Genomic DNA, 26,940 nt, shown 5'->3' on the forward strand with positions numbered 1-26,940 from the left:
AGGTGATCTATTTCCAGCTGTTAGAAGCAAACAGGAAGGCCTCCTTACAACTTGTTGTCTGGGACTTGGGTTCAGGGACAATCAATGATCGTCACTATCACGTTCAAGATCAGGATATCTGAAACAGAGACTAGATTCTCTCACCTTCTATTCACACCAGTTTATATGACCACCGCACAGCCTAGCAGACCGTATCCCTGCTAAAAATAGCTTCCTAGGGCATCTGCTAAGTAAAGGTTCCTATGAATAGCAACAAACCACCCGGGTTCTGGACAGCAGCCCTGCCATTTCAAAGGAGCTTGCCTCTGCTTCTCCTGGCCATCACGTACTCAGCTTCCGCAGCCATATCAGCGTCACTAGCTCAAACCTCTCTCTCCCTTCTTAGCGTACAGCCAGACCCAGAGAGTTGTTGGATAGAGGGATAGGGGACAAGAATCGTGGTCCCTAAGCAGGTCAGTGTCCTTCTTAGCTAAAGTGTCTTTAAACTTGACCCAACGTGTCCTTAAACTTGACCCACAGCAGAGGTAATTTGTTCACTCTTTTCATTCGATGCAGATTGGGTGAGGACAGGAGTGGGGGTTCTGGGAAGTATGTGTGTGCAGTTTCTCATCTAATTTTCTCCAAAGTATGCTTACGATTTAACCACTATGTGTTTGTTATAGCCTAGTTAACGTGTGCACTGCTGTCTGCTGAGACATGGCTTTCACTGATCAGAAAGCTTTTTGTACTACCTTTCAACGTGTGATATACTCAGATATTTTCTAGACTTTTCAGTTGTTTCATTAGAGCAATCCAAATGGAGCAAGCTACAATGACTTCATGATCCTCCGGAATCTCAAACCCAACTGGCCTACTCTATCATCTCAGATTACAGTTCCTGGGCCCCAGTGGCCTCTAGAATCACAAGCACTAAGCTGTGGGACTGTGAGACCTGAAGGACTTTGTAGCTAGGACAGGACAGTGGGGAAGTGGAAGCTTAGTTCTTCTCAAATACCACTTGTGCATACAATACACATATTTGTTTCAAAGTCAGTTCCCGTGACCTGATACAGCCTGGCTCCCAGATCCAGAGCATCACAAGGCTTTGGGGAGAGTGGCATAGAGTTTTAAAGAATGGCAGTTACAAAAACCAAATTCCTCTTAATTTTCTGATAATCAGCATCTAGGGATCCCTCTATACCCCTACCTCCACAGCTTACATTTTACAGATTACATGTATATTTTAGTGAGTTGGGTCAGAAGTTGGGGGACATGGTGAGAAAATAAGTTTCTGTCCCCATCTAAGCTTGGGATGAAGAAGCTGTAACATGGACAAGAAACCTCTACAAGTGACAGACAGAGGTCATTGCACACTTCTAAATACTCACACCACACAGTTCCTGTTGAATTCTTTCTATCCCGTTCTCATCAGAGCCAGCTTCTTCAGGCTCCTGTCAGCGTGGGCGTGTGGCTAAAGAACAGAAGCACACATCCAACGACTGTGTCACTTACTTTCAGGGAATTCTGCTCTGGCTTTCTTTCCTGACTCTCTCTGGCATGTGGGTAGAGCAGGTCCGAGATAGGGCCATGTAGACAAGACCATTGGCTTGGGAGGTGGTCAAGCAGGAAGAAGGTGAAAAAACCTGTGTGTCCTTGTGTTCCTTCAGTCTTTGTGGTCCACATCACAACTGAAAGACAGAGCTAAGGACCTTCTTTTGTACTGTGTCCCTGTGCTCAAATGCTGAACCTTGACTCAGCTTTGGATGTCACAAGGACTTCTTCTATGTTTTTTCTTTTTTTTTCCTTTTTAAAAAATTAGATATTTTCTTTATTTACATTTCAAATGCTATCCCAAAAGTTCCCTATACCCCCCCTACCCCCGCTCTGCTCCCCTACCCACCCACTCCCACTTCTTGGCGTTCCCTTGTACTGGGGCATATAAAGTTTGCAAGACCAAAGGGCCTCTCTTCCCAGTGATGGCCGACTAGTCCATCTTCTGCTATATATGTAGCTAGAGACATGAGCTCTGGGAGTAGAGGGTTGCAGACCCCTTCAGCCCCTTGGGTACTTTCTCTAGCTCCTCCATTGGGGTCCCTGTGTTCCATCCTATAGCTGACTGTGAACATCCACTTCTGTGTTTGCCAGGCACTGGCCTAGCCGCACATGAGACAGCTATATCAGGGTCCTTTCAGCAAACTCTTGCTGGCATATGTATTTTCATATGTATTAGCCAATGTAAGTACTGTAGTCATTCTAGAAAAGGACACAAGTCTTAATTTGGAGGGAGGTGGAGTGGGAAGGGGGGGGGACTCTGCTCACTCAGAGAGGCATAGAAAGCACCCTTCCTCCTTATCCGATGTCCCAGAACGAATGGCCCCCTCTCACCATCTCATAAAACCTCCTTCAGACTGAATGTCCCTCCTTTCTACTTCCTATCTGTCCTCCCGACTCCCTCTTACTCTCTCTGGTTTTTTTCTTAATAATCCAATGTTCACTTCCTGGTTGCTTGCTTCATGTTCCTGACCCATGGCTGTCTTTATTTAATCCTGTTTACAATATTCAAGTAGAAAGATCTTGGATTAAAGGTATGTGCTAGGCTGAGCCACACCACAACTAAAAACAGTTTTTTTCCCAGTAAATAACACAATCTTGGGGTCCACAGTATGATCGAATATCCTGCAACAGTAAACAGTATGACAATATTTTCATGAACAAAATTGTAAAGAAGATGCAACCTGAGATGGCTCAGGAAGTTCCTGAATGTCAGAGCTGGTAGTAACTGGACATGGCTGAAACCTTTTTTGGAAGCTTGAGATTATCGTTACACGACATGAGCTGCCTGGGCAGGCTGGGTTCTCTGTGGCTTGAAGCAGCAGTCAGACATCGGCTGGGGATGCGACTTGAACAGATTTGAGAGCCAGAAACTGACTGGGAGAAGCAGATCCTTTATGTGTTTTTGGAGGACCCTACCTTCCAATTCTCTGCTTAGTAATTTAGTCTGAAAAGTGGGTTCTTCTAGGTGTTCTTTGTACTTGAACTGTAGAAGTAAAAGAATGTATACATATGGGAGCTGATTGACGTGAAGGGCATTGTCCACAGTGGGAAAGGGCAGAAATGAAGAAATCATGAGGCTTTTGAGTACGGAAGAAAGGCGAAGTTTAATTTGCATGTTGGCATAACCTATGCCTCACTTGGCAAGTGCTCGGCCACAACACAAATCTCTCCTTAGAGTTACAAATGACAGCAGATGTGCAAAGTAGCCAGATACACACAATGTGTTTCACTGACTATCACATGTGTTAGCACACAAAAGCACACACATACATACAAATAATAAGTACATTTACTTCCTCTGCAAAAGAGAGCTGCTGAGAATGGCAGTTACCTCACAACTGTACAGCACTTTAAAGTTTACATTCTGACCCCTTCGGTCATCAGGACAGTCCAGTGAGGTAGACAGCACGGGAATTATGATTAATCCCATTTTGCAGATGAGAAAAGTGAGACTTGGAGGTGTAAACACTGGCCTATGCTTTTCGGTGGGCAGTGCAGAGCTGGGCTGAGACTCATGTCTGGCCCAGTGCTGCTTCACCGCCAACTTTCTGGTTCAAACTAAAATGTGTAGAGACAGCGGTTCAACACTGTGAAGTAGGGTGAGTGTTTGCCTTGAGCAGACCAGATCAAGGACAGTCAATGGTCATCTTAATGCCATGCCCCGAAATGGAGCATCAGTGGAAATGGAAACCCTGCTAGGTCACTCATCTATGTGTCTGCACCCACAACAAAAGGTCCCTCTCTATTTTTGTTCTGTCCTGCTTTAAGATACCAGTGGCCTCTGAAAGGACACCCATTACTTTCCACCAACTAGAGCCTTATTTCCAGGAATCATGTAGTGGTGCATGTAAAAACATCACTAGACTTACAATCTTATTTCTCACAGAAATGAAAATGAATTCCGTTCATGGATCTCTTCCTTCTGTGGACAGTAGCCTGGCTAAAAACCATATAGTACATTATCTTTTATGCTGTTTCCCGACCATTGTAAGAATGATAACCCTTGCGGTTTAAATTTCAAAGAAACATATTTAAAACAAGAGATATTTTTGTAGGGGGATGACATTAAAGTTGAAAAGAAAAGCTAAATAAAACCTTTTTTATCTTTTTTTTTTGAATGTGAAAACTGACAGATTTCGGAATGGCCACTGAATTGCATTACTCTTTAGGTAAGATATGATGTCTGCTGACCCACGGTTTTGCCTCACCTAACATGAAAGAAAGGGGACAGCCCTTTGTCACATTAAACAGCTCACAGTGGAGGTTTCTCTTCCAGATGACCCGGCATCCATGATTTTCATGTTTATATGTAGTCCTTTGAGATGCACAAACAGCAAAGGAGACTTTGTGTTAGGGACACTCTATTATTTCCACAGTAGTTTAACAATCTCCTCTTTAAATTCCTCTGTTAAATTGCTAAAGAAAACTGACAGCATTGTGCTTCAAGCCTGAGACATGTGATGGAGGGCTTCAGTAAGAGATTTGTTTCTGTAGCAAGAGTAGAGATATCTTAGGCACCCCGAGGTCCTCATAGCCATGCCACTGACTAGCAAGATGATGTGTTCATTTGAAAGCATGAAAACAGGTTGATTTCCTGTTAGTTTTTCAGTACACGTGTTCGCTACTTCATATTTAGAAGCTGGTCTCCCAAGTGCTCTAACAAATGCATCTGCTAACGGAGGGTGCTGGCAGACAGACATGCATTACACACAATACACAGCACAGACATACGATACATGCATGCATCGTATCCACAAGGACATAGAAAGCTTCAAAGGACAGACACTTCCAACAATCACAAGAAAAACCACAAACTGCTCTGGTGAATTTTAAATGTGACCAAGTTGAGGTGTTTTGTTTCTAAATGTGCATTCCTGCCTTGGATAATCCACACATGATCTGGTTCTCTTTAGCTCTAACAAGCTGTAAGAAATTCCGAGTAAAGCATTGGCAGTACCCACAGATGACCACTGGGGGCGTTTCCAACATTCTGGGAACAAGCTCCATAGAAAAGCTGCATTTCAACAGGGGAGGAGCATGAGAAATTACGTTTATCTGTTTGTTTGTTTGTCCCCCCCCCCCCAAGAATGGCTGTATTGGCCTCTGGAACACAACATTGGAGAAATAGGATCCCAAACTCCCAAGCAAAGTGCACACAGAGTCATCCTCTGAAGGACAGGGACAGGGTGGAGTGGAGGCAGGGTGGGGTTGGAGTCAATGTGGGTACTCCTTCCCTAGTGGTATTTTTTCGTGAAATTGGTATGCTGTGGTCCTCACAAGAATGCTAATAACCTTTACTCCTTTTCTGTAAGATCTTGTTTGGCCTGTGAACACCAAGAAACAAGTCACAAGGTATGCACAGCTAGGATCCAGCATCCTATGTTTTCATCATGCATCACGATGCAGCAATCTCTTATTTGAAACCGAAGAGAACAAACAAGCAACTCGGGAAATAAATAAACAAAATGGGAAAAAGCATCCATAAGTGCCCCTGTGGGACTTAGTACTACACTGTTGGCTAATACGAACCAGCGAAAAGACGTCTGGAGTGGAATTCATATAATATAAATATTTTTCTCTCAGTTTATATTTCTCTATGCAGTTATATACAAGGATGACCACTACTGTGCAGGAAATGTACCTTCCCTAGTTCTATGGTACATTACCAATGGTAGCTCTGAAGCCAGCAAGTAGAAAGCACTAGCTCGTTGTTAGCTCTACCACATAATTAAAGTGCAAGGGAAGAGGGGAAATGACCAGGCAGGTCAGTCTTCATGGTCAGCATCAATAAGTATCATGCTTGTAAGAGAAAATGCCAGGTCTACTAGGCTCAGGTAAAAGTAACCCCCGCTGCCATTGCTGCCTTCTTTTAAAGCAGTGTCTCCTTGAGGCTAGGAGAGGGCGGTGATCAAGGAGAGCCTCGTCCCTTTAACAACAGACCATTGTGAGGAGGCTGAGCCCACTTTTCCAGGCTTGGGTGAAAGGCACACACCCCCTGCTCCCCCGCCCCAGATTTGGTTTTCTGCTGTAAGAGCTGTGGTGTGCTCGGAGCCATTACCCCTGCACTTACAGTATTCTTACGCAAAATGATCTCAAACCCATTTTAAACAAAGATGGCTGAGACAGGAGAAAAGGCTGTTTACCAACAGCACATGCAAGAAAAGCCTCACCAAAGAAAATCCCCACAGAATGCTCGCTTTAAAGTACAGCCAATGCTCAATGCTCATAATGAGCCCAAACAGGTTTGCACATCAGAAAATGTTTCTGGAGTACATTGGGGGAAAGGAAACAAGTGAGGCCAGCGAAGGTGACTCTTAGGCCTACATTTCCCCTTGGTTAAAGTCATTTCTCTTCACAGTATATTACATGGGCATGCACTTTACTGAAACCTCCACACTTGGCTTCTTGGGGCCACCAATGTCTCGATGAAGCCCCCACTCAAGTCTGTGGGACACTGGATACTTATAGTTAAGGAAGTGCTACCCACAGATACACTTGGTTTTTAATCTTTCATGGCCTGTCCCATTGCCCAAAGGCTAAAAACAGCTGTTTTTAGAGTACATCACTCCTCCCAGGCAAGGAGAACACACTGAGAACCACACCCATGCTGCGTACTGAAACTGCTTCTGTGCTGGGCTGAGAAAGAAAGCTTCAGGCTGGCCATGATGCTTGGCATAAAGGAACTGTAACAGAAGCGATTAAGAGGACTGGTAGAGGTGAGCCCAGGCTAGCAGAGTGACAAAGAAACATTGCAGGTGTTCTCTGTGGTACCTTGTCCTTGAGTTCTAACAGAACACGAGGAGGTTTACCTTCATTCCACTTCATTACAATTGTTACCAGCATCTCTATATTACATTCCATATACAAATTGTGCCATCAGCTTCCCTAAGCTTCAAAGTTTACACCTTCCCACCCCAGCCTGGGGTATCTGTCTTTGGTCCATGGAGCTGGGTTTCACTGTTGCTGGAGACAGATTTACAGTTCAGTTCCATCTTTGGTGGTGAAAGGAGGCAGGTGTTGTCCCTCTGGGTCCCCCCACCCCAACCCCCACCGCCATGTGTGACCCGCTTTCCACAGAATTCCAATGGCCTCAGGAACAAGGCCAAATCTTCAAGCAGGGAGTCGAGGTTCAATTTTGAGTGACAGCTCATAGAGTGAATCTTCGTCTATGACAAGGGCTTTGTCAAGCAGGTATTGTATGACCTGAAAAAAAAAAAGGGGAAAGAGAGAGACAGAGACCTTAGCTGACACTCCTCCCAGAAGATCAACTATACATTTTTTGAATTCATCTGACATAACTCAACATTTTCCCTGAGACACTTATGCAAAACAAAAATTAATGAACATATTATTATAAAAGTAGTCCTTTCCTAACCTCTGGTCCCAGTCAGTGTCCTTAAGAGCACATGTGATCTCAAATGTGTTACTGTGTGTTTATATGCATTACACATAATTAGTACTTACAGTATTAATTTTAAACTTGCAGTGGTAAACATTGGGTTTGGCTTTCTTTATAACACAGGCACGTGGGGCTCTCGTGGCTTACAGCTTTGAGAGTGCAGCCTAGCAGCAGCTGTCATAATGGCATACTGATACATACAGAGTTGCATTTTACAACAACACAGTCAGGGTGAAACCGTGTCGGCTTGCTTCATGCTGTTCATGTGTGCATGGGACAGATACCAGAAATAAGGAAATGAAAGGGCACTGGAAATGAAGATGTAAGGATGTGAGGGAGTTCTATGAAAACATATCTTTTTGTTGAAGTATAATGTTCATAACCCATATGTGTATAGTTCTGACAAATACATAAATTCACTGTTCTAGCCTGATTTCTGTTGCTATGGAAACACCATGACCAAAAGCAACTTTGAGAAGAGAAGGTTTATTTCACCTTATACTGTATAGTCCATCATTGAGAGGAGCCAAGGCGACAGCTTCAAGGAAGGAACTGAAGCAAGCTACTATTTTATTTTATTTTATTTTATTTTATTTTATTTTATTTTATAAAGCTTGGTCTATTTGTAAAATGAATTTTATGATCTAGAAATGTTGAAATGGGATGAAGCACCAGCGACATAAGGAAGAGGGTCAGTTCCCAAGAAACATACATAGGCTTGACAAATTAAAGTGGATGAGTTGACCCCTTTTCTCCTTTCGACTTGCTGATCATTGCTACTTTAGGTTCTTACCCCAAGGTAGCTTGTGATATTATTGCTCCTCTGTGTGGTTTTATAGTCTATTAACTTCTATGTCTGTCTTTATAAGTTCTCACTCGTGTACATTGTTACCTTTGGCTGCTGGTCTATGCGGTAAGCGGTCTGCTGGAACTGGCGTATCTCTCGAATAATGTGTGATATCTAATGGCAAAAAAACAAAAAAGCAATTCAGAAGTCCTCCTCTGTCTCACAGAATCTTCTCCCAGGATGATATCCCCGAGCCCTGTCCTCTGTGGGGGAGGAGGAGCCTTGCCTGATCACTTCCTTTACCTTCAAGTAGCCAAGGGAAAAGCAAACAAGAAGATATTCTTGAACTCATAATCACCAGGTTAGCTGATGCTGGGTGGCCTCCGAATGGCCTCAAGCTGGGGGCAGGGAGAAGCTCTAGGTGTTGCTTCTCATGGATTTCTAGCCTCTAGTTTGGTGTTCAAAACATGGGTGTCTAGCAAGGAGACTCATGCATCTGTATACTGGTCAGTGTTATAGAACCATCTCTGGACCTTTATTCCCAACAGGTAAGACCCAGACAGCAAGCAGAAGTGGCTAGCAAAAAAAAACAAAAACAAAAAAAAAACAAAAACAAAACAAAAAAAACAAAAACAAAAAACAAAAACAAAACAAAAAACAAAAAAAACCCAAACAAACCAAGAAACAAAAAAAATCTCTTTAACTGGCTAACAAAAGTCGTCTCCACCCTCTCTCCTCTCCTCTACCTTAAGATGTAGAAGCTAACACTGCCCTATTACCTAGCTTCTTTTCACTAAGGCAAGAAGTCCAATTACAAAAGGCCAACCACAAAATGGCCACTTACCATTCGCATTTTGGAGAAATTGACAAGGCCCTCTTCGGTAAAGTTCGGTGTCCCTTCTTCAATGAATGCCAGATCTGTCAAGTACATCCCAAGGTAAGGGACAGCTGGGGGGTTACAGCTGCAAGACAAGGAAAAGTGGCTCTTATTCCTTCACACATACAGTTAGAACTCTTCACCACAGTGAGACAGATTTTCTGCTTAGCTAGTACAGAAATGTTTTAGAAGATGAGAACTTAATATCCATCATAGCTACACACTGAAGTGATGAAGGGAGACACTTGTTTGGGCAAAGTGGGTCTACTTAGTTTTTCCAGTAAGACTTATGGCTAAGGATATGGCTTCTGGTGCAGAGGGAACAGAGTTTGAATCCCACTAAACCAGTTGCTCAGGGACACTGAGCAGGGCCCTCCCTGGTCTATACTTTTCTTAGCTGTAATAGAGGCAGAAAAGGTAGTCTCTGAAATGTGTTGTGAAGCTAAAGAAAGACATGTGGAAACCTAATGTGCAGTGTTTTTAGCATTTAGACATTTAGCAAGTGCTTGCTAGACTGTCATCACTGTTTTTGATCTAATAGCAATGGATCTACGATGGTTGCTCAGCTTCAGTAGTGGGGCACAAGACTAATGCTCTCCCAGAGGAAGCCAAGTTCATGTGTTAAATAAACCACAATAACACCACTTGCAAGCAAATAGAGACCTTACTATCTCTCTCCCTGTGTGTGTGTGCATATAGAGAATGATATACATATAAAAGACCCAAACTAAATAATAGTTATCAACTGTTTTTGGAATATTTACATAAAAGACATCCCAGGAGATTACTATGTGTAGATTAAGAAATACTAAATTAACAAATTTATATTAAGAGAGATTTGAGTTATGATCATATTTTCTTATCTGGAATATACTTCATAGATTTCTAGTATACTTACTCTATTCACAGTATCATAAGATGCTCTCTACATGCCCAGTATCCATATATACCACGGTATTTCCATAAGACGCTCTCTATATGCACGATATCCTTACATATTATGGTACATCTGTAAGATGCTCAGTAGACGTACAGTATCTATACACACCATGTTACTCCCATAAGATGTTCACTATATGCACAGAATTCCAAGTGAAAAGCAAAAAATCTCCAAACACTACAATGATGGGAACTGTTTCCTGTTTCTTCTTCCCAGCAATGTAGGGAGCCGGTCACTATTTGAATGCCATGTGAATCATGCAATCATATACTTGGATTGTGAATCAAAATGATTAAGATAGACATACTTTTTGAGAGTCTCTCTGAGGTTTTTAAATCTTCCTTCAGATGAAACAGTCTTCTGAAGTTTGTCCATTAGAGCTTTTGTCTAGAAAGGAAAGAAAAAACTCAGTTTGTTAAGAAAACACTGTAGACACCCTGTCAGTCCTCTTCTTCAGTGGCAGGTGCTGATGCCATCTAATGCTTAAAAGAAGATGAAAAGGAACACACAGAAGTGCCTATATCTATGCTTTTGGCACAGAATGAGGAAAACTTTAAAGAAGGGAAATCTTATAATGCAAAGAAGACTTAGGAACTTAAGCACATGGGGAATGAATATCTTGAAGGGGGAGTTTTCCTAAGAGGGATTTCAGGACCATTCTCATTCATCTATTGAAGTGCTAAGCATCTGACTCAGGATCTTGCATATGCTGGACAAATGCTCTACCTCTAAGCTACATGCCTAGGCCATAGTGAATCTTTTCAGTATGAATCTCCAAACCATGAACAAACCTTATTTGCCTGCTTTGATGTAGACTAAACAATATCTTCTACTCTAAATATTTTTGTTAGTGATCATGCTCATCAGTTTGCCAGAGAAGTTTATTTCTATACTTTATGAAGACCTAATACGGCTGTTGGAGCTTCTTCCATAGACATGAGAGAATGGCAGAGTGGTGCTGGGGAATTGGATGAGGACTTACTGCGGGTGGGCCACACACATAGGCTTCTTGGTGGGGCCTGATCCTCCACGGCTAACTATGAGAAGCACTGGGCATGCCTAGGTTAAGGTTTGTGTGACCTTGTCTTGGGGTAGATCAGCTTCTAGAACAATCCAAGACAGTCATCCCCATCCAAATTTCTGAGGTCTCAGAAGTGCCTCTGTCCTGATCTGAGACTGGCTGTGCTTCAATGAAGCTTCAGAAGGACAATCTCTCCCTCAGCCACAGATCTAAAGAGTTCCACAGGCCTTCCATGAGTCTTACAGACTGATCTCAGATCGCAGTGAGAAAGACGGTGTTGCCAATTTTTTCATAGCGGGCACCTCTGTGACCAAGTCCTACTGACTGTGACTGGAGTAAGGTACTTGGCTGTGGACACTACCACTCCAGTGAACAATCCAACAACCACAGCCAGTGACTCACACACTGACTGAAATTTGATGTCATTGCAACTGTTACCACAAAACTTGCAATGGTAGTTTTGACATGAGCTGAGCATCTCTCTTCCTTAGCTATCATTGCATTGCATGTTTCCTCTCAAAAATCAAGACTACTGCTGAAGTCAATTATAGAGAGGGCCCAGAACTTCCTTAAAGGTTGAAGAAGACCTTGGCACAATGCACCAGTTTCAACCAGTTCAACATAACAGTTGCTCATTTATTTTCTGATTGGGATAGTGTGTACATTCATGTGTCAGGCTTCCGTGGAGAGAAGAGATCTGTATAATGAGAAGAGTCTTTACATCATTTTTTGTGACTCTTTGAATCTATGATAGTCTTAAATGAAGTTTTTATTCTTCTTTACACACACACACACACACACACACACACACACGCCCAGAGAGAGAGAGAGAGAGAGAGAGAGAGAGAGAGAGAGAGAGAGAGAGAGAGAGTATTTTTTAAATGTAAGGCTTTCATTTGTCATTCCAGGCTTTGTTGGCCATAGATGTCTAAGGATCTAAGTTCAGATTCCCAGCACTGCCTTCTTATAAAGGAATAAGGTGGAGGGAACCTGTGAGGGCCTAGTTTCTGGCAATCTGGAGAATTTTAAAACAACTCCTGCTTTAGAGAGAAAGGCTCAGAGAGATAAGTGAAGCTAGGAGAAATAATGAGCGCATCTAAAAGGGCCTTAAACCCTCACGGGGCACTAATACCAAAGCCTTGAAGAAACAGCAGCAGAATATATTTATGTTTATTTGGTCTAGCCCTAAGACACAAACATTGAGGGATACCACTCTCCAATGCCAGTGGGTACATCAAGGAGTATAGCAAAGTGCTGCCAAAGGTCAGGCTAAGAGTGCATGGCACAGATCTCCTCCCAGCAGGCATTAAAATAGGATGGAACAGCCTGGGAGTGCTTCCAAGACCCTTTATGGGGACCAATGTAGTAATTCATTAACGAAGAGTTCACATGCCAGGCAGAGTCATCAAGGGTAGAGGTGAGATATACCCTAGGCTCAGCACATTAGCAGAGCCAATGGGAGTGGACGAGACAAGGCTAGCCCAACTCCCATGGAACAGTCACGGACTGTGTATACCATGGAACAGGCAATTCACAATAGCCTGCTGCACCTGATGACCAACCTGTGAAGGACTAGGGCCAGAGGTGGAGAAGGCCTTCTAGAAGTCCAGATCAAGTCTTCCAGATATAGCCAACTAGAAGCCCTCTCCAGGCTTCCAAAGGCCAGATGGGAGGAGATCCATATGTTTGATATTAAAATGGTCTGAGTCAACAATGGAGGTAAGCTAAATCTAATCGAAGAAAGGCAGCAGTCATATGTCTGCACACCTAAGTCACCAAGCCAAACATTTAAAGCTGCTCGAAGAATGATACAGGAAAGGTTGAACATCCAGGTCTCTGGGGATGAAGGCTTTGGAGGAGTCTTGGGATGGGCAGAATTCACTGGGCACTTCTGGGCTCACTTTCCCTCCGGGAAGAGTTCAGGAAACAAGCTGTGACTGACATCCATATTGTTTGAGGTTGTCCCCCCCCCCCAAATGTTTTAATGAGTGTTTTGGAGACACACCGGAGGGGAATTAATTAAACAGTGAGAGTAGGGTAATTATCCATTGGCACCTTCCTTTGGCAACTGCACTGCTCATTTCGCTAATGATTTCCTAATTAGCACTATTCATCGAGGCTCTCTCTCTCCTCCTGTCAGCAGCAAGGTGTGTCATCACACACTGTGGCTCACCTGCTTGGACACCTTGGCCCAGGTTTTCTTCAGCCTGTAGATGGCACTTCTGTTTAAGGCTGAGGTGATCTCCAGAACACCATTGTAGTTGTGGAGACATCGGCAAATGTCCGCCACTGCCACCCACTTCTCAATGGCGTTGGCACGGGAGCTGATGTCGGCATAATTCATTATCTGGGAGGCCACCAGGTTACTCATCTAAGACAATCAAATAGACCAGACAGGCTGTCTAAGAGCCAAAATAATACATTCAGATAAATGGCCGAGTGGCCTGTGAACACACAAGAAAAGCAGGCTAAGTGGTACAAAGCCCTCAGTCCATCTTTGGATACTCTCTTCCAGAGAGACTGGAATCTACAATGATAATGATAACAGCAAGCCGTTCACACCTGCTCTTCCTAGGAGCAAAGGCAAGGACTCTTGGGAATCTATTTTGTTGGAGGAAAAGTTGTGTTTCATTTTAGGAGTAATTGTATCTCAGGGGTTCTTGTCAAGAAGGGAATAAAGTGGGATGAGCCACGTACTGAGGAAAGGACATATTGCAGACCATGGTGCCACTCTTTGAGGAACCATATTCCTTTGCCCCAACTGTGTCTAGATGATATATATATTCTAGGAAACCACAGTTATCACAGAAAAAGAAAAACCATGAGCCCCCACTTGTCTGAATTCTAAACAGGTCAGCCCTCAAACCAGAAAATCACTTAGTGTAGAAAAAGAAAGCACCCTTTCCTCTTGTGAAATTTCACTGGCAAAAACCAAGCAGACTCCAAAGCTAAGGACTATAATTCTAGTAACCAACACCACCTGATGCAGCTCAACCTCTGCAACATGGAAAGGGCAGGCTAGAATCATTATCGAAGGTGTGTGTGTGTGTGTGTGTGTGTGTGTGTGTGTGTGTGTGTATGTGTGTGTGCTTGTATCCATACACTAAATCTGATGGGTACCTCAACTCTTTGAAGACAGGCTCTTACAGCGCCTTTGAGTGTTGTGCAGAAAGTCATTAAAACACCTATGAGGGTTAGTTACTTGTTTAGCTTTAATGTAGAGAATGGCAGAGAATCCAGTTTGTTGGCAGAAGGTGGCTTTGTTAATCAATAATTTGTTAAATAATTGTTAAGTTATCAACAATTTCTAACAAATTAATTTATAACATGGTAATTTGTTAATAAAGAATGCTATTCCAATAATTATTCAGGAAGTGGGCTAGGACACATTTGTCTTAGGTGCTAGGAAAAGACATATAAAGAAATCCATGCTCCTGACTGGTAGTATTTGGATGCTGAATGTCCCCCATCAACCATGTGTCAATGGCCTGGCCCCTAGGTGTGTACTATTGGAAGGTTCAGTGTCAGTCCTTCTAATAAGGAGCCATGGAGCGAAGGGGATTGTGGCAACTATGACCCTTCCTGTTCTACTCTTTTACTTCCAGTCTGACCTGAGAGGTTTTCTCTGCCGATAAACCTTTTCTAAGTTCACCATCTTAGGTATTTCATTATAGTAACAGAAAGGTGACTAATACAAAATAGTAACAGAAAGCTGGTCTTAAGGTGCTCCGAGTCCAGCTACGAGGGATAAAGAGCAGAGGGAAATATGTGAGCAAGTAAATAGCATACAGTGAAATGCCAAGCAAGGTCTGTTCTGAGGGTGGAGAGTTGGCTCAGTGGATAAAGCATCTGCTGTGCAAGTGTAAGGGCCTGAGTTTGCATCCTCAGCATGCAGCTGGGCATGACAGTATGCACCCTCACCTACACCTGCACCCTCATCTGCACCTACAACTGCAACTGCACCTGCACCTGCACTTACAACTGCAACTGCACCCTCACCTGCACCTACAACTGCACCTGCAACTGCACCTGCACCTGCACTTACAACTGCAACTGTACCTGCCAGAGGAGGGAGCTCACTGGCCAGCCAGTCAAGCCATCTTACTGCTTTGACACCATGCTGCATGAAGTGTCATGCTGCTCTGGAGCATCGATCTAATTATGGCACTCCCTGACAAAAATCTCTCTTTGATTTCCTATCACCTTCAGGATACAGCCCCTGCTGTTGAGCTGTTTAGCTGTTCAACCGAACACCTAGGGCCCCTGCTGATCTGTCATCCTTCTCTCCAGAGGCCTCTGTTTCCTCATCTGCTATCACATCCTCTGCTCTGTTGCTTCTCCGTTTGCACATTTGTTCTGAGACAGTGGTGAGCAGGGGACAGGAAGGAGGCACAGGCAACTTGAAGATTCCATGTCTGGATGAAGGCATGGTGATGCCACCACTCGCATAAGAAGCCCCAGAACCAGGCTTAACAGTATTACTGGGTCTAGAGCACAAGGCTGTGGCTGTCCTACTATGGGAGATGTCTGGGTCTGGAGCCTGGGGTTGAATCTTCAATTGGAGTGCCCTCTGTGTAGCAAGTCTGAGAACTGCCCAGGTAATGGGTAAGGTAGTATTCCTCAATTATAACTTCACTTAGCACATGTGTATTCTGGGCCAACCCTGTGCAGGGCTCTGTTTTGGGAATCTATACAGCTGTTTTGGGTAGCTTGGTTTTAGGTGACCTGCTAACTTACCAATGCAGTTCCTTTGGTCATATACATACTATACAGCAGTGAAACTTTTGCCTGGATAGCCCAACGCCACACCCTCAGCTGTTACTTATCCTCTCACAAGATGAAGTCAGCTTCAACAGAACCAATGAAGAACTAGGTATGAAATCTACTCCTCATCTTACAGCTGGAGATGGGTGTGTCTACCACTGCAATAGTGAGCCTATGCTGTAGGCGGTCCTTCCAAGGTCAGCCTTGTCTTTCGAAGTTACACTGATGTAATCTCATTGTCACCACCAGGGGTCAATACAACCACTCACTGTATGAGTTTGCAGTGATTGTTATAAAAATAAGAACAACATCTTATACACGAATGAATTTTCACCAGACCTGGAAACCATCAAAACCGGACCTCTCGTGACTGAAAATTATCCCATCCCTTTGAGAATGTGAGGAGATTTAAGCTTGTCCTTACTATTCAATCAGCTCTGTTTAAAAAGTGTGACTGGGTTTATTTCTGTTTCTGGGGATCAAATCCAGGGTTTTGCATATGCTTAGACAAGCACTCCTCCACCGAGCTACACTCACTCTCCTAGAGTGGCCTAAAAGCGCAGAACCCACTCTCCTAAGACACAGGCCTTACTCACCTCATTGAAGTGCTGGCTGGTTTTCATGATGTAAGGCGTCCTTTCGTTCTTGTCAAGCTTCATCCAGCCCTGCCCAAGAAACTCTCTGAAAGTTCAGAACAAAACACAAAACCAGTGAGGTTTGTAAGAAATGTTGGCGGACCTTGAGTAGTTGTGCTGATTAGACAGGCACATTTAAGTTAAAGTTCATCGACTATTATCCCCCCCACTCCGCCCCCGCCCCAACAATTGTCACTGGCCATCTCCAAATAATTTGTACAAGTCTAGCAGTCCACCACTTAATACTAAAATGAAAAAGATTTTTTTCAGACTCCAGTGTTTGGAACATTGTCTCAATTACGGGCTTCTCTGAAGTTAGAAAATGTAGCCAAAATAAGAGAAATGAAGTAAATGCTAACTCAATAGTCAAAAAGGCTATTCCCTCTGGGTTAAGTTTCCTAAATGCACCTGTCAAGATCTACACACATAGCCAGGCAGTGGTGGTGCACACCTTTAATCCCAGCACTTGGGAGGCAGAGACAGGAGGATTTCTGAGTTCGAGGCTAGCCTGGTCTACAGAGTGAGTTCCAGGACAGCCAGGGCTACACAGAAAAACCCTATCTCGGGGGAAAAAAAGCCCCCCCCAAATCTATACACATATGCCTGAAACATCTACCAGTTATTTCCAGCTGTGGAACTGTGTCCACATTTATATATCTTTCTTCCAAAGATCTTTTGTGACCAAAAAGATTCATTAGAACAGAATTCTTCCTTCCACTATGTTCTGGTTTTCTCTGAAGAATAGCGCTTTCCAAGATTGGGGAGCTGAGCTTGGTGGGGAGTAGGCTTCTGATGGCCTCCCTGTGCAGTCACTTTATTCACGAGCAGGTCAATAGACCTTACTACTCATGGGACAATTGAGATAAGGCATGAGGTAATTATCTTGTGTGTGCATTTAGAAAACAATGTGGAAGGAAACCACTCTACTACATTTCTAATGTAGAAACACTGACTGGGTCCTTCTGAAAGGTTCATTGTCTCTTGCTGCTGTTGATTCTGCTCTTGGAGCCTTTTCTGCAGGTAGACATAGAAATGTGGACACTGTTCTACAGCAGGAAATAATGGGTATATGTTTTAGGCATACACAGAAAACGGGGAAATGGGAGTCTTAGAAGAGACCACAGCCAGAGCCACCACCAATTTTTCTCTTGGCTCATGCTCCTCTTGTAGAGAAGACAAGAGCTCACCTTCAAAGCTCTGAGGGTAGGGTAGTGAGAAGGTGAGGAGGCAGTGGTGAAAGGGATATTGTGTTTCCTATCCTAAGTCTTCAGAATGTCACTGGGTTCATTTCAATGGTCAGTGGGCCAGATTCCTATTTTAACTCTGCTCCCATGTTCAGGAGTAGGTCTACAAATGCTGGGAAGCCAGAAGAAGAGAAGACAAAACGCATAAAGGAACAGTCTCCATGAGTATTCTTGGGCTCTTCCCTCATGTTTTTCTGACATTACTGTACATCTAACTCCCATCATTTCTGACCTCATCCCTCCATCATCAGGGTTGTCCTATGCATGACATGAAGCTCATTCCTGGGTCTTCCCCAGCTACATCATTATCTGGTGTGGTTACCAGTTATCATGGATAATGTGTGTTAATAGCTGTAATTTGTCTAAACAAAGATCTGTTTATTGGTCTTTCAAATCAGTGTGATTGCTGAAGGCTTAAAGACCCCCCCCCACACACAAACACACACGTTGTATACAGGAGAAAATGAAGAGGTGGGTCAGCCATGGAGCAGAATGTACTAGTTTACTTAGGTAGATGAAGACCTGCAGTACATATTACAGCATCACCTTGGGTCACTGATTCTCAGAGTGAAGCTTTGGAACCCTCCAAACTATTTGGGGTTCTCATGAAAAGACAAATTTTTGGACCACAACCAAACCACTAAATAAGAATTTCACAGGAAAATTTGTCTGAGAATACATTTCCTACAAGATTCCCACATGAATTTAGCCATATTCAGTGCTAAGAACTGCCTTTGAAGCTGTTGCGATGTTTCTGGAATTCGAAAACAGAAAAGTACAGAGAACTTCACATTCTATGGTAAGCTTATTACATACGGAAGAAACAAAGACCATCTCAAGGGTCTCTAAGTCAATACACCCAACATGAACTGAGACAAAGAGAAATCACACATGCTAAAACACCTTGAGATGGAGACTCCCACCTCTGAGCATGGCTGAGTGCTCATGTGTACCTGTCTGCCTTAAAGATCATGGAAGCTTCTTGGCCAGCTACTTTCTGCTAGGAGATAGGGCACTTACTCGTAGGGGATGCTTCTGAAAACAATGTGGTCCAGGAGAGTGATCTGCTCGGCCAGCTCCATGGCTGACAACGTCTCAAAGCACTCGGCCTTTGGACAGTCTGTCTGCAAGAGATGATGAAGCAGTGAATCACAGGGTATCTGTGGAACATAAAGACCTTCTCTAGAGTCTATTCCTGAAGGAAGAAAGGCTACAAACTCAAAACTATGAAAGCCAATATTAACATTTCCAAACAGCTGCGGGGTCCTGTGCCGTCTGAGGACCTAATCATACAGCTCCATAGGAAGACACATGAACAGACAGGGAGTGGGTTACCTGAGTTTGCTCACTTCAAAGATACTGGGGCTAAACTTACCATTTGAATTATATCCTCTAATTTTAGGTGGATATCATCTTGATCATCTTGTGAAAGAGCCCTGTAAGGAAATATATAAAACATTCTCTATGAATAAGAGAAAATGGATATGCCAGAAAGCTACAGCTCTATTGGAAAACCCTGCTATTAAGGTTGCAAGCACGACCAAAAATGGAGTACTCCCTATCTCATCAGGGCTTTCCTGTCTCTGCCTGTCTTTGTCTAGAGAGTGACTTTGTCTGGAGAGTGTCCCTGAACACAGGAGGCTGGCCTTGTTTGAGAAGTGACCTTGTACAGAGCTCTCTAAAGACAGCATTATTCAGCACACAAGTCCTGCTCTGGCTTCCTTACCACATGATAATGCTGTACTGTGGGACTGTGAAAGGCAGCCTGTTTTAGTTGAACAAGGCTTGCTCCAGAGACCCAATAGAAAACTCTACAAGGGATAGAACAGTGAGCCATGATCCCAGAGACAGGTGTCTGACACCACAGACTCCTTAATTCTGTGGCTATCAGTCTCGCAGACAAAGCCCCAAGCTCCTGGCATTCTAGCTAGACTCCACCCCCACAGTTAACTGACTGTAGCCAGGTATGCTCCTCCCCACAGCTACCCTGCAACTGCAAGATAGCCCAGCCCACTATAAAAGGGGCTGCTTAGCCCCTCCTCGCTCTCTTTAAGCTTTCACCTTTCTTACTCTCATCTCTAGCCCCCCCCTTCTCTCTCTCCTTTCCCCCCTCTCTCCATGTGGCCATGGCTGGCCTCTCTCTTTCCTTTATCTTCTTTCTTTCTCTCTGTCTTTATACAGTAAAGCTCTAAAACCATATACTGTCTCTGCTCATCAAGGCCTGCCATGCTTGAATGATGGGATAGGCTTTCCCCCTAAAGAGCCGCATCTAACCTCCCTCCGGAAGCACCTAAAGAAATGTTCAGCATCCTCAGTCATCAGAGAAATTCAAATCAAAATAACCCTGAGATTTCACCTTACACCAATCAGAATGGCTAAGATCAAAACCTCAAGCCACAGCAGATGCTGGCGAGGATGTGGAGAAAGAGGAACACTTCTCCATTGCTGGTGGGATTGCAAGCTGGTGCAACCACTTTGGAAATCAATCTGGTGGTTCCTCAGAAAACTTGGAATAGTTTTACCTGAAGGCCCAGATGCTCCACCATATAAAAAGGACACATGCTCCATTATGTTCATAACAACCTTATTTATAATAGCCAGAAGCTGGAAACAACCCAGATATCCCTCAACAAAAGAATGGATACAGAAAACGTGGTACACAACAGAATATTACTCATCTATTAAAAATAAGGACTTCACAAATTTTGCAGGCAAATGGATGGAACTAGAAAATATCATCCTGAGTGATGTAACCCACATCCAAAAGGACATACATGGTATATGTACTCACTGATAAGTGGATATTAGTCCAAAATCTCAGAATATCTATGATACAACTTATATGATGTTTAACAAGGCCAAAGTGTGGATGCTTCAATTTCCCATGGGGGGGGGAACAAAATAATCATGGGAGACAAAAAGAGGGGGGACTTGGATGGGAAAGGGGGGAGGAGCAAAAGGGGGAGCAGGATCAGGTATGGGGGAGACAGGAGAGAAGCCCAGAGGGCCAGGAGAGTGATTAGAAATATGCAGCAGGTGTGTGTGTGGGTGGGTGGGCGGTAGGGAATGGAGGCAATCACTAGAAAGTCTCAGATACCAGGGATATGAGAGGTTCCAAGGACCCAGTGGGGATGTCATTAGTCAAAATAACCAATAGCAGAGAGATAGAACTTGAAGAGATCACCCCAGTTGAGGGGCTACCTACACATCCCAAAAATTTTAACCCATAATTGTTCCTGTCTAAGGAAAATTCAATGTCAAAAAAAATGGAGCAGAATTTGAAGGAAAGGCCATCCAGAGACTGCCCTACCTTGGGATCCAGCCCATACACAGACACCAAACCCCAACACTATTGCTGATGCCAAGAAGTGTTTGCTGACAGGAGACTGATAGGGATGTCTCCTGAGGGGCTCTGCTAGCACCTGAGTAAGACAAATTCAGATACTCACAGCGATTCACTGGACTGAGCCTGGGGCCCCAATGGAAGAGTTAGAGGAAGGACTGAAGGAGCTGAAGCAGATTGCAACCCCATAGGAAGAACATCAGTATCAACTAACCGGACACCTCAGGACACCTCAGAGCTTCCAGGGACTAAGCCACCAGCCAAAGAGCATCAATAGGCCGGTCTGTGGTTCCTGATACATATGTAGCTGAGGAGTACCTTATCTGGCATCAGTGGGAGGGGATGTACTTGGTCCTGTGGAGGCTTGATGCCCCAGAGAAGGGGGATGCTAGGGCGGTGAAGTGGGAGTAGGGGTGGAGGAGCACCCTCTTAGAGACAAAGGGGAAGGGGGAGGGGGTGGAGGAATTGTGGAGGGGAGATCAGGAATGGGGACAACATTTGAAATGTAAATAAATAAAATAATAAAAAGAAACAATTAAAACTTTACAGTTATGTTGTTTTTAAGAATTAATGGCAAAATCAAAATCATTTAAAAAACCACATCAACCAGGATGGCTTACCATGTGCCCATCATGAGTCAGGCACCATCTAAAGCCCTTGGCATCTATACTGAAAACAGTTTCTTCTCTCTAGACATGACTTTCCCCAGTATATGGATGAGGAAAAGAAGGTGAAAGAAACCAACTTGCATGGGATTACACACCAGCTGTGCTCTCTCTGTGGCACTGGGAGAAGTGTGTCTAAATAGGCTGGAAGGCCGATGTTCAAGGTTCCCCATGAAGTATAATCAATAAATCCCAGCCCCCTTCTCTGTACCTTCCTCCTCTCTTTAAAAAGTCACACAGGAGTCCTTGCAGATTACACCACTAACTATCCTCCTGTCCACAGTAAAGCAGGAAGAAAGAGTTACTGTATGGTGGGTAGCCCAAGATGAGCAAAATATAACCTAAAGAGGACTTTTTCAGAGGTTGGAGTGAGAATGACCCACATGCTTGAATACTTGGTCACCAATGGGTGGCTGTCAGAGAAGGATTAGGAGGAGTAGCCTTGTTGGAGATGTGTCATTGGGAATAGGCTTCAAGGTTTCAAGTGTGTCTTCTCAGCCTGCTGCCTGCAGATCAAGATGTAAATTCTCAGTCATTCCTGCTGCCTTTGCTCGGCCATCAGGGCTCTAACCGTCTGAAGTTGTAAGCTCAGGCATACGCTTTCTTCCATTAGGTGTCTTGGTCATGGTGTTTTGTCACAGCAACAGAAAATGCATTTTCCAAAGACTATTCAGTCACAATTAAATGCATCTTCCAATATGTGGATTACTCTTTCCCACTTCCCCACCCCCAAGACAGGGTTTCTCTGTGTAGCCCTGGCTACCCTGGAACACACTCTGTAGACCAGGCTGGCCTCGAACTCAGAAATTTGCCTGCCTCTGCCTCCCAAGTGCTGGGATTAAAGGCGTGCACCACCACCGCCCCACTAGGATTACTCTTTACCTTAGAGTTTGGGTTTCTGGAAGATGACTGAGACAGAAGGAAAGACTATTTTATAAGCCTAGCAACTCTTTCTCTCAGAAATAAATGCTCAACAAGTAGGTTAGCTTCTATTCTTTACAGGGTCTGACTTTAACATTCCAACATGTACTCTGGTTTCCTTATCAACATTGCTGAGTACTTGTTGAAGCTTGTGGGGACTTTCAGGCTGGAGGGTCACCTTTTTGTGACCTGAGTCCATGAATTAGTCTTCTAGAAATGTACTTACACTTATTTTGATTTTTGTGGCATTTTAGGTGTCTTCAAAATTTTTCACATTGAGTGGCCAATTAATGGGAAATGTCTTTTTATTCTCATAAGAACGGGGTCTCACACTATGACCCAGGCTAACATGGAACTTACAATGTAGCTCATGTTGGCCTTGAACTCATGGCATCTTGCTTTGTCATCCCAAATCATGAGTTACAGTCATGAGTAGCCATGTTAGAAATTTAAGTATGTCTTGACCTAAGGTTTTCTTGACACACAGGGCAACTGATAACTGATCATAATTATATTTTTTTGTCAGTAAAATACAGGCTGCCTTGCCATAGGAAACTTCTGTTTTCCTAAATTTATTTTTATTTTTAATGATGTCTATATTTGTTTTGGTGGGTGTGTATGCATGTGAGTGCAGGTGTCTTCAACCAGAGGAGCCTATTGGATACCTGGGTCTGGAGTTATTGGTGTTTGTGAGCCACCTGGATCTTAACTGCTGAGGCATCTCCTTAGCCATAACTTTTTGCTTTAATATCATAAGTTTTTTGCTTTAATATCATAATGCAATTGTGGTGGTTTGAATACGCTTGGCTCTGAGTGGCACTATTAAGAGGTGTGGCCTTAGTAGAGTAGGTATGGCTTTGTTAGAAGAAGTATGTCACTGTGGGAGGTAGGCTTTGAGGCTCTTATGCTCAGGCTCCACCCAATATGGAATGAGACTTTCCTTCTGGCTGTCTGCAGAGGGGAGTTGTCTCCTGGCTGCCTTTGGATCAAGATGCAGAACTGTCAGCCCCTTCTCTAGCACCATGCCTGTCTGGATGCTGCCATGCTCCCTTCCAGGACAATAATGGACTGAACCTCTAAAACTGTAAGCCAGCCCCAATTAAATGTTGTCTCTTATGTGCATTGTCTTGGTCATGGTGTCTCTTCACAGCAATAAAACCCTAACTTAAACAGCAATATAGGTGTAAGTATATATTTTGTGTTTACATTTTACTGGAATATGCATAAATTTCTAATGTCTGAGCTATTTTTCACCACAATGGGGTAAGTTTTTATTCCCCATCATATCAGCTGTTCCTTATCAGATACGGAGGCCTCTGGCCCAGTCCCCACTGAAACAAAGCTTGTTTTTCACTTCCTAACCTCTGACTTCTGGTTTTGATGAACATACAAGTATCCTTCCCACCAGGTCAACCAGCAGTATAATTAATTGAATGATTGTGTATTTAATATGAAACACCAATGGGCATAGAAGGAAAGAATGAGGTTACAGTCTGTGAATACAAAACTCTCACTTCAATTACAGAAATAACACGTAGTTTAAACATGGAGAAGGAGCCATTGTATTCTGCTCTGACTTTGACCTCTAATGTGACTGGTGTCATTATTGGAAGATAGTCAGGGAAGACAAAGAGATGCAGAGACTATCTTGCGGCGATGGGGACAGGAGTTGCAATTTTATAGCCACAAGCCAAGGAACACTAAGGATTGTAGCAGAGCACCAGAAGCTAGAAAATGCAAGGAAATGTTTCCTTAAAGATGCTAGAGATACACACCCCTGCTGGCATTTTGACCTCAGACTTCTGATCTGGAATTCTGCACATCTCTGTTTTCCCATTTGCCTACTTTCCATAGCCTGACACCAGCCCTGCACAGGCGTTGGGTAAGGGCAGTCAAAACTTCTGCATCCTGTCTCTCTGAGTGGCAGAGCAGACATGGGACCCCCATTAACCCTACAAACCATTGATGGATACATTCTTCATGGGGAGTGAACTAGAAAAATATATCCTCCCATATCAGTTCATCTGTGTGAATGCTGGATCTTACAACTATGAACAAACACAAGTTTCTAATAAGGTCCACCAACTCTAAGGCTTCATCACACAGGCATGTTGGGCTCATGTTGTACTCAACCTCCTCCGAGTGTGAGACCTACCCGACATGGAAAAACCTAAGATAAGAAGTGACTGGAAATGCTTTCTAGGATGAGTGCAGCCAACTAAGGATCGTGTGTCACTGCTTTACAGGTGTGCTGCAACTCTCACAGACATACAAGGACTGTGTCATGAAGGCAAGATGGTGATCCAGGATTAGTACTCATGAGAAGAATGAAAAGCTTACCCACACTGCTGTCTGGATCCATAGCAAGAATCCCTAGAGGCTGCCTCTTTTACCACTTGGTTCTACAGAAACCCTCACCACAGAAATCATGACCACAGTTCAAAGTCTCCCCTGCACAGCAGACCACAAGCTGCTCCCACCAAAACCAGACGATGATAGATAATACTTTGCTGCCAAGCACACAGCCTCTGATGCTCAGGAACCTGTGTCCTTCTGATTTGACAGAACCATAACTCCACCAGCAGCTGCGCTGGCCTTTACCTCAGGATGTTCGCCGTTGCTTTCCTTTCTTGAGGAAGAAGGTCCGGGTCTCGTAGAACTTCTTCTAGCAAGTTTAGAACATTCATTTTGAGTTCATTATTGAGTTCAAAATCCTATAAAATAAAACGAATCCTTTAAGACCTTCATTTCAGGGGTTAGCTCTGTGCCCCATAACACCAATTTTCATGATGGTTTTCCCCCAAACCAGGTATGTAACTGAAATTTATGGTCCCAGAGCTCCTCAAGGCATGTTCCTAGTGGTCTTGACTTGAATGGTCTGGGTTGGGGCTGTGCTGTTATACTTCTGACAGTCCCCCCAGGAGACGAGGCAAGGTTAAATAATGTTGCTCGTGGGTCACTAGTTAGGCCTGGTCTCCAGCAGCCATTACAAACCCACCCAGCTTCTTTTCTCTAACTCATCTGCCCTACCATATTCAACTTTCAACACACACTAGATCACACTGCCTGGAATTAACACACTTACTCAATTCCACAGAGGGGCATGCATCTCCTTAGCCTGGGACACTGTGCTCCCTCCCCAGGTGGATTCCCATTTATCTTTCTGGCATTGATTGCATTCTTTCTGGGAGCCCTTAATTGCCACAGTGGGTTGAGAGCTTTTCTGTTGTGCTCCATGGAGCACATAACTCACTATTATCATAATATAGTGTGGCATACTTTAAAGATTAGTACGGCTGCCTGGTTTTCTACGGCATCATGAGTAATATCAGAAATAAGCACATGGTAACTTAAAAATATTTGTTGTATGAATAAAATGTGTTATTTTATTTTTGTGAATAAAGATAAGCTAAAGCTATTAATATCAGTGTGCTTATGTGTGAATCTACATACATATGCTAAAGGATAAAAAAATAAATGATACTCAAAAACTAATGTGTCCATGCCACAGACAAGAGAAACGTTAGGAAGAATTTGTGAGATTACTGATACAAAGAGGGAGGTATGGATAGATGGATGGATGGATAGACGGATGGATGGATGGATGGATGGATGGATGGATGGATGGATGGATAGACGGATGGATGGATGGATGGATGGATGGATGGATGGATAGACGGATGGATGGGTGGATGGATAGACGGATGGATGGGGGGATGGATGGAGTGGTGGTTTGAATATGCGTAGTTCAGGGAGTAGTACTATTAGGAGGTGTGACCTTGTTGGAATAGGTGCGACCTTGTCAGACCAAGCGTCACTATCAGGATGGGCTTTGAGAAACTCTTCCTAGCTACCTGGAAGATATTAGTCTTCTCCTGCTTGTCTTCAGAACAAGTTATAAAATTTTAGCTCCTCCAGCACCATGCTTGCCTGGATGATGTGTTTCTGGCCATGATGACAATGGACTGAACCTCAGAACCAGTAGGCCAGCCCCAGTTAAATGTCCTTTATAAGAGTTGCCTTTGTTATGGTGACTCTTTACAGCAATGGAAATACTAACTAAGATAGTAAATGGATGGGTGAGTGGGTAGACGGATAGTTGGCTGGCTGGCTGGCTGGCTGGCTGGAGAAATAGGTGAGTGGGTGGATGGATAGATGGTGGATGGATAGGTAGGTGGATGGGTGGCTGGATGGGTGGGTGAGTGGAGGAATGGTTGAGTGGGTGGGTAGATGGATGCTGGATGGGTAGATAGGTTTACAATAATAGATGAATGCATATGTAAGTGAGTTGAAGTCTGAACTTTCTTTTAT

The 26,940-nt window shown here is 43.7% G+C and overlaps 1 protein-coding gene across 1 annotated transcript in view; it reads right to left on the reverse strand.

Annotated features, from left to right (window-relative positions):
* Window positions 1-3,118: 3,118 nt before the first annotated feature.
* Rasgrf2 (RAS protein-specific guanine nucleotide-releasing factor 2) overlaps window positions 3,119-26,940 on the reverse strand; it is a gene marked incomplete in the record, with an annotated part of 251,422 nt that continues 227,600 nt past the window's right edge. The window contains 9 exon segments of the mRNA NM_009027.4: window positions 3,119-7,236; window positions 8,325-8,393; window positions 9,064-9,181; window positions 10,344-10,423; window positions 13,231-13,428; window positions 16,418-16,502; window positions 18,721-18,824; window positions 19,076-19,136; window positions 25,231-25,343. Coding sequence (NP_033053.2) covers window positions 7,144-7,236; window positions 8,325-8,393; window positions 9,064-9,181; window positions 10,344-10,423; window positions 13,231-13,428; window positions 16,418-16,502; window positions 18,721-18,824; window positions 19,076-19,136; window positions 25,231-25,343 — 921 coding nt within the window.

The sequence above is a fragment of the Mus musculus genome, chromosome 13 (assembly GCF_000001635.26).
Source record: "Mus musculus strain C57BL/6J chromosome 13, GRCm38.p6 C57BL/6J".
Lineage (NCBI taxonomy): Eukaryota > Metazoa > Chordata > Mammalia > Rodentia > Muridae > Mus > Mus musculus.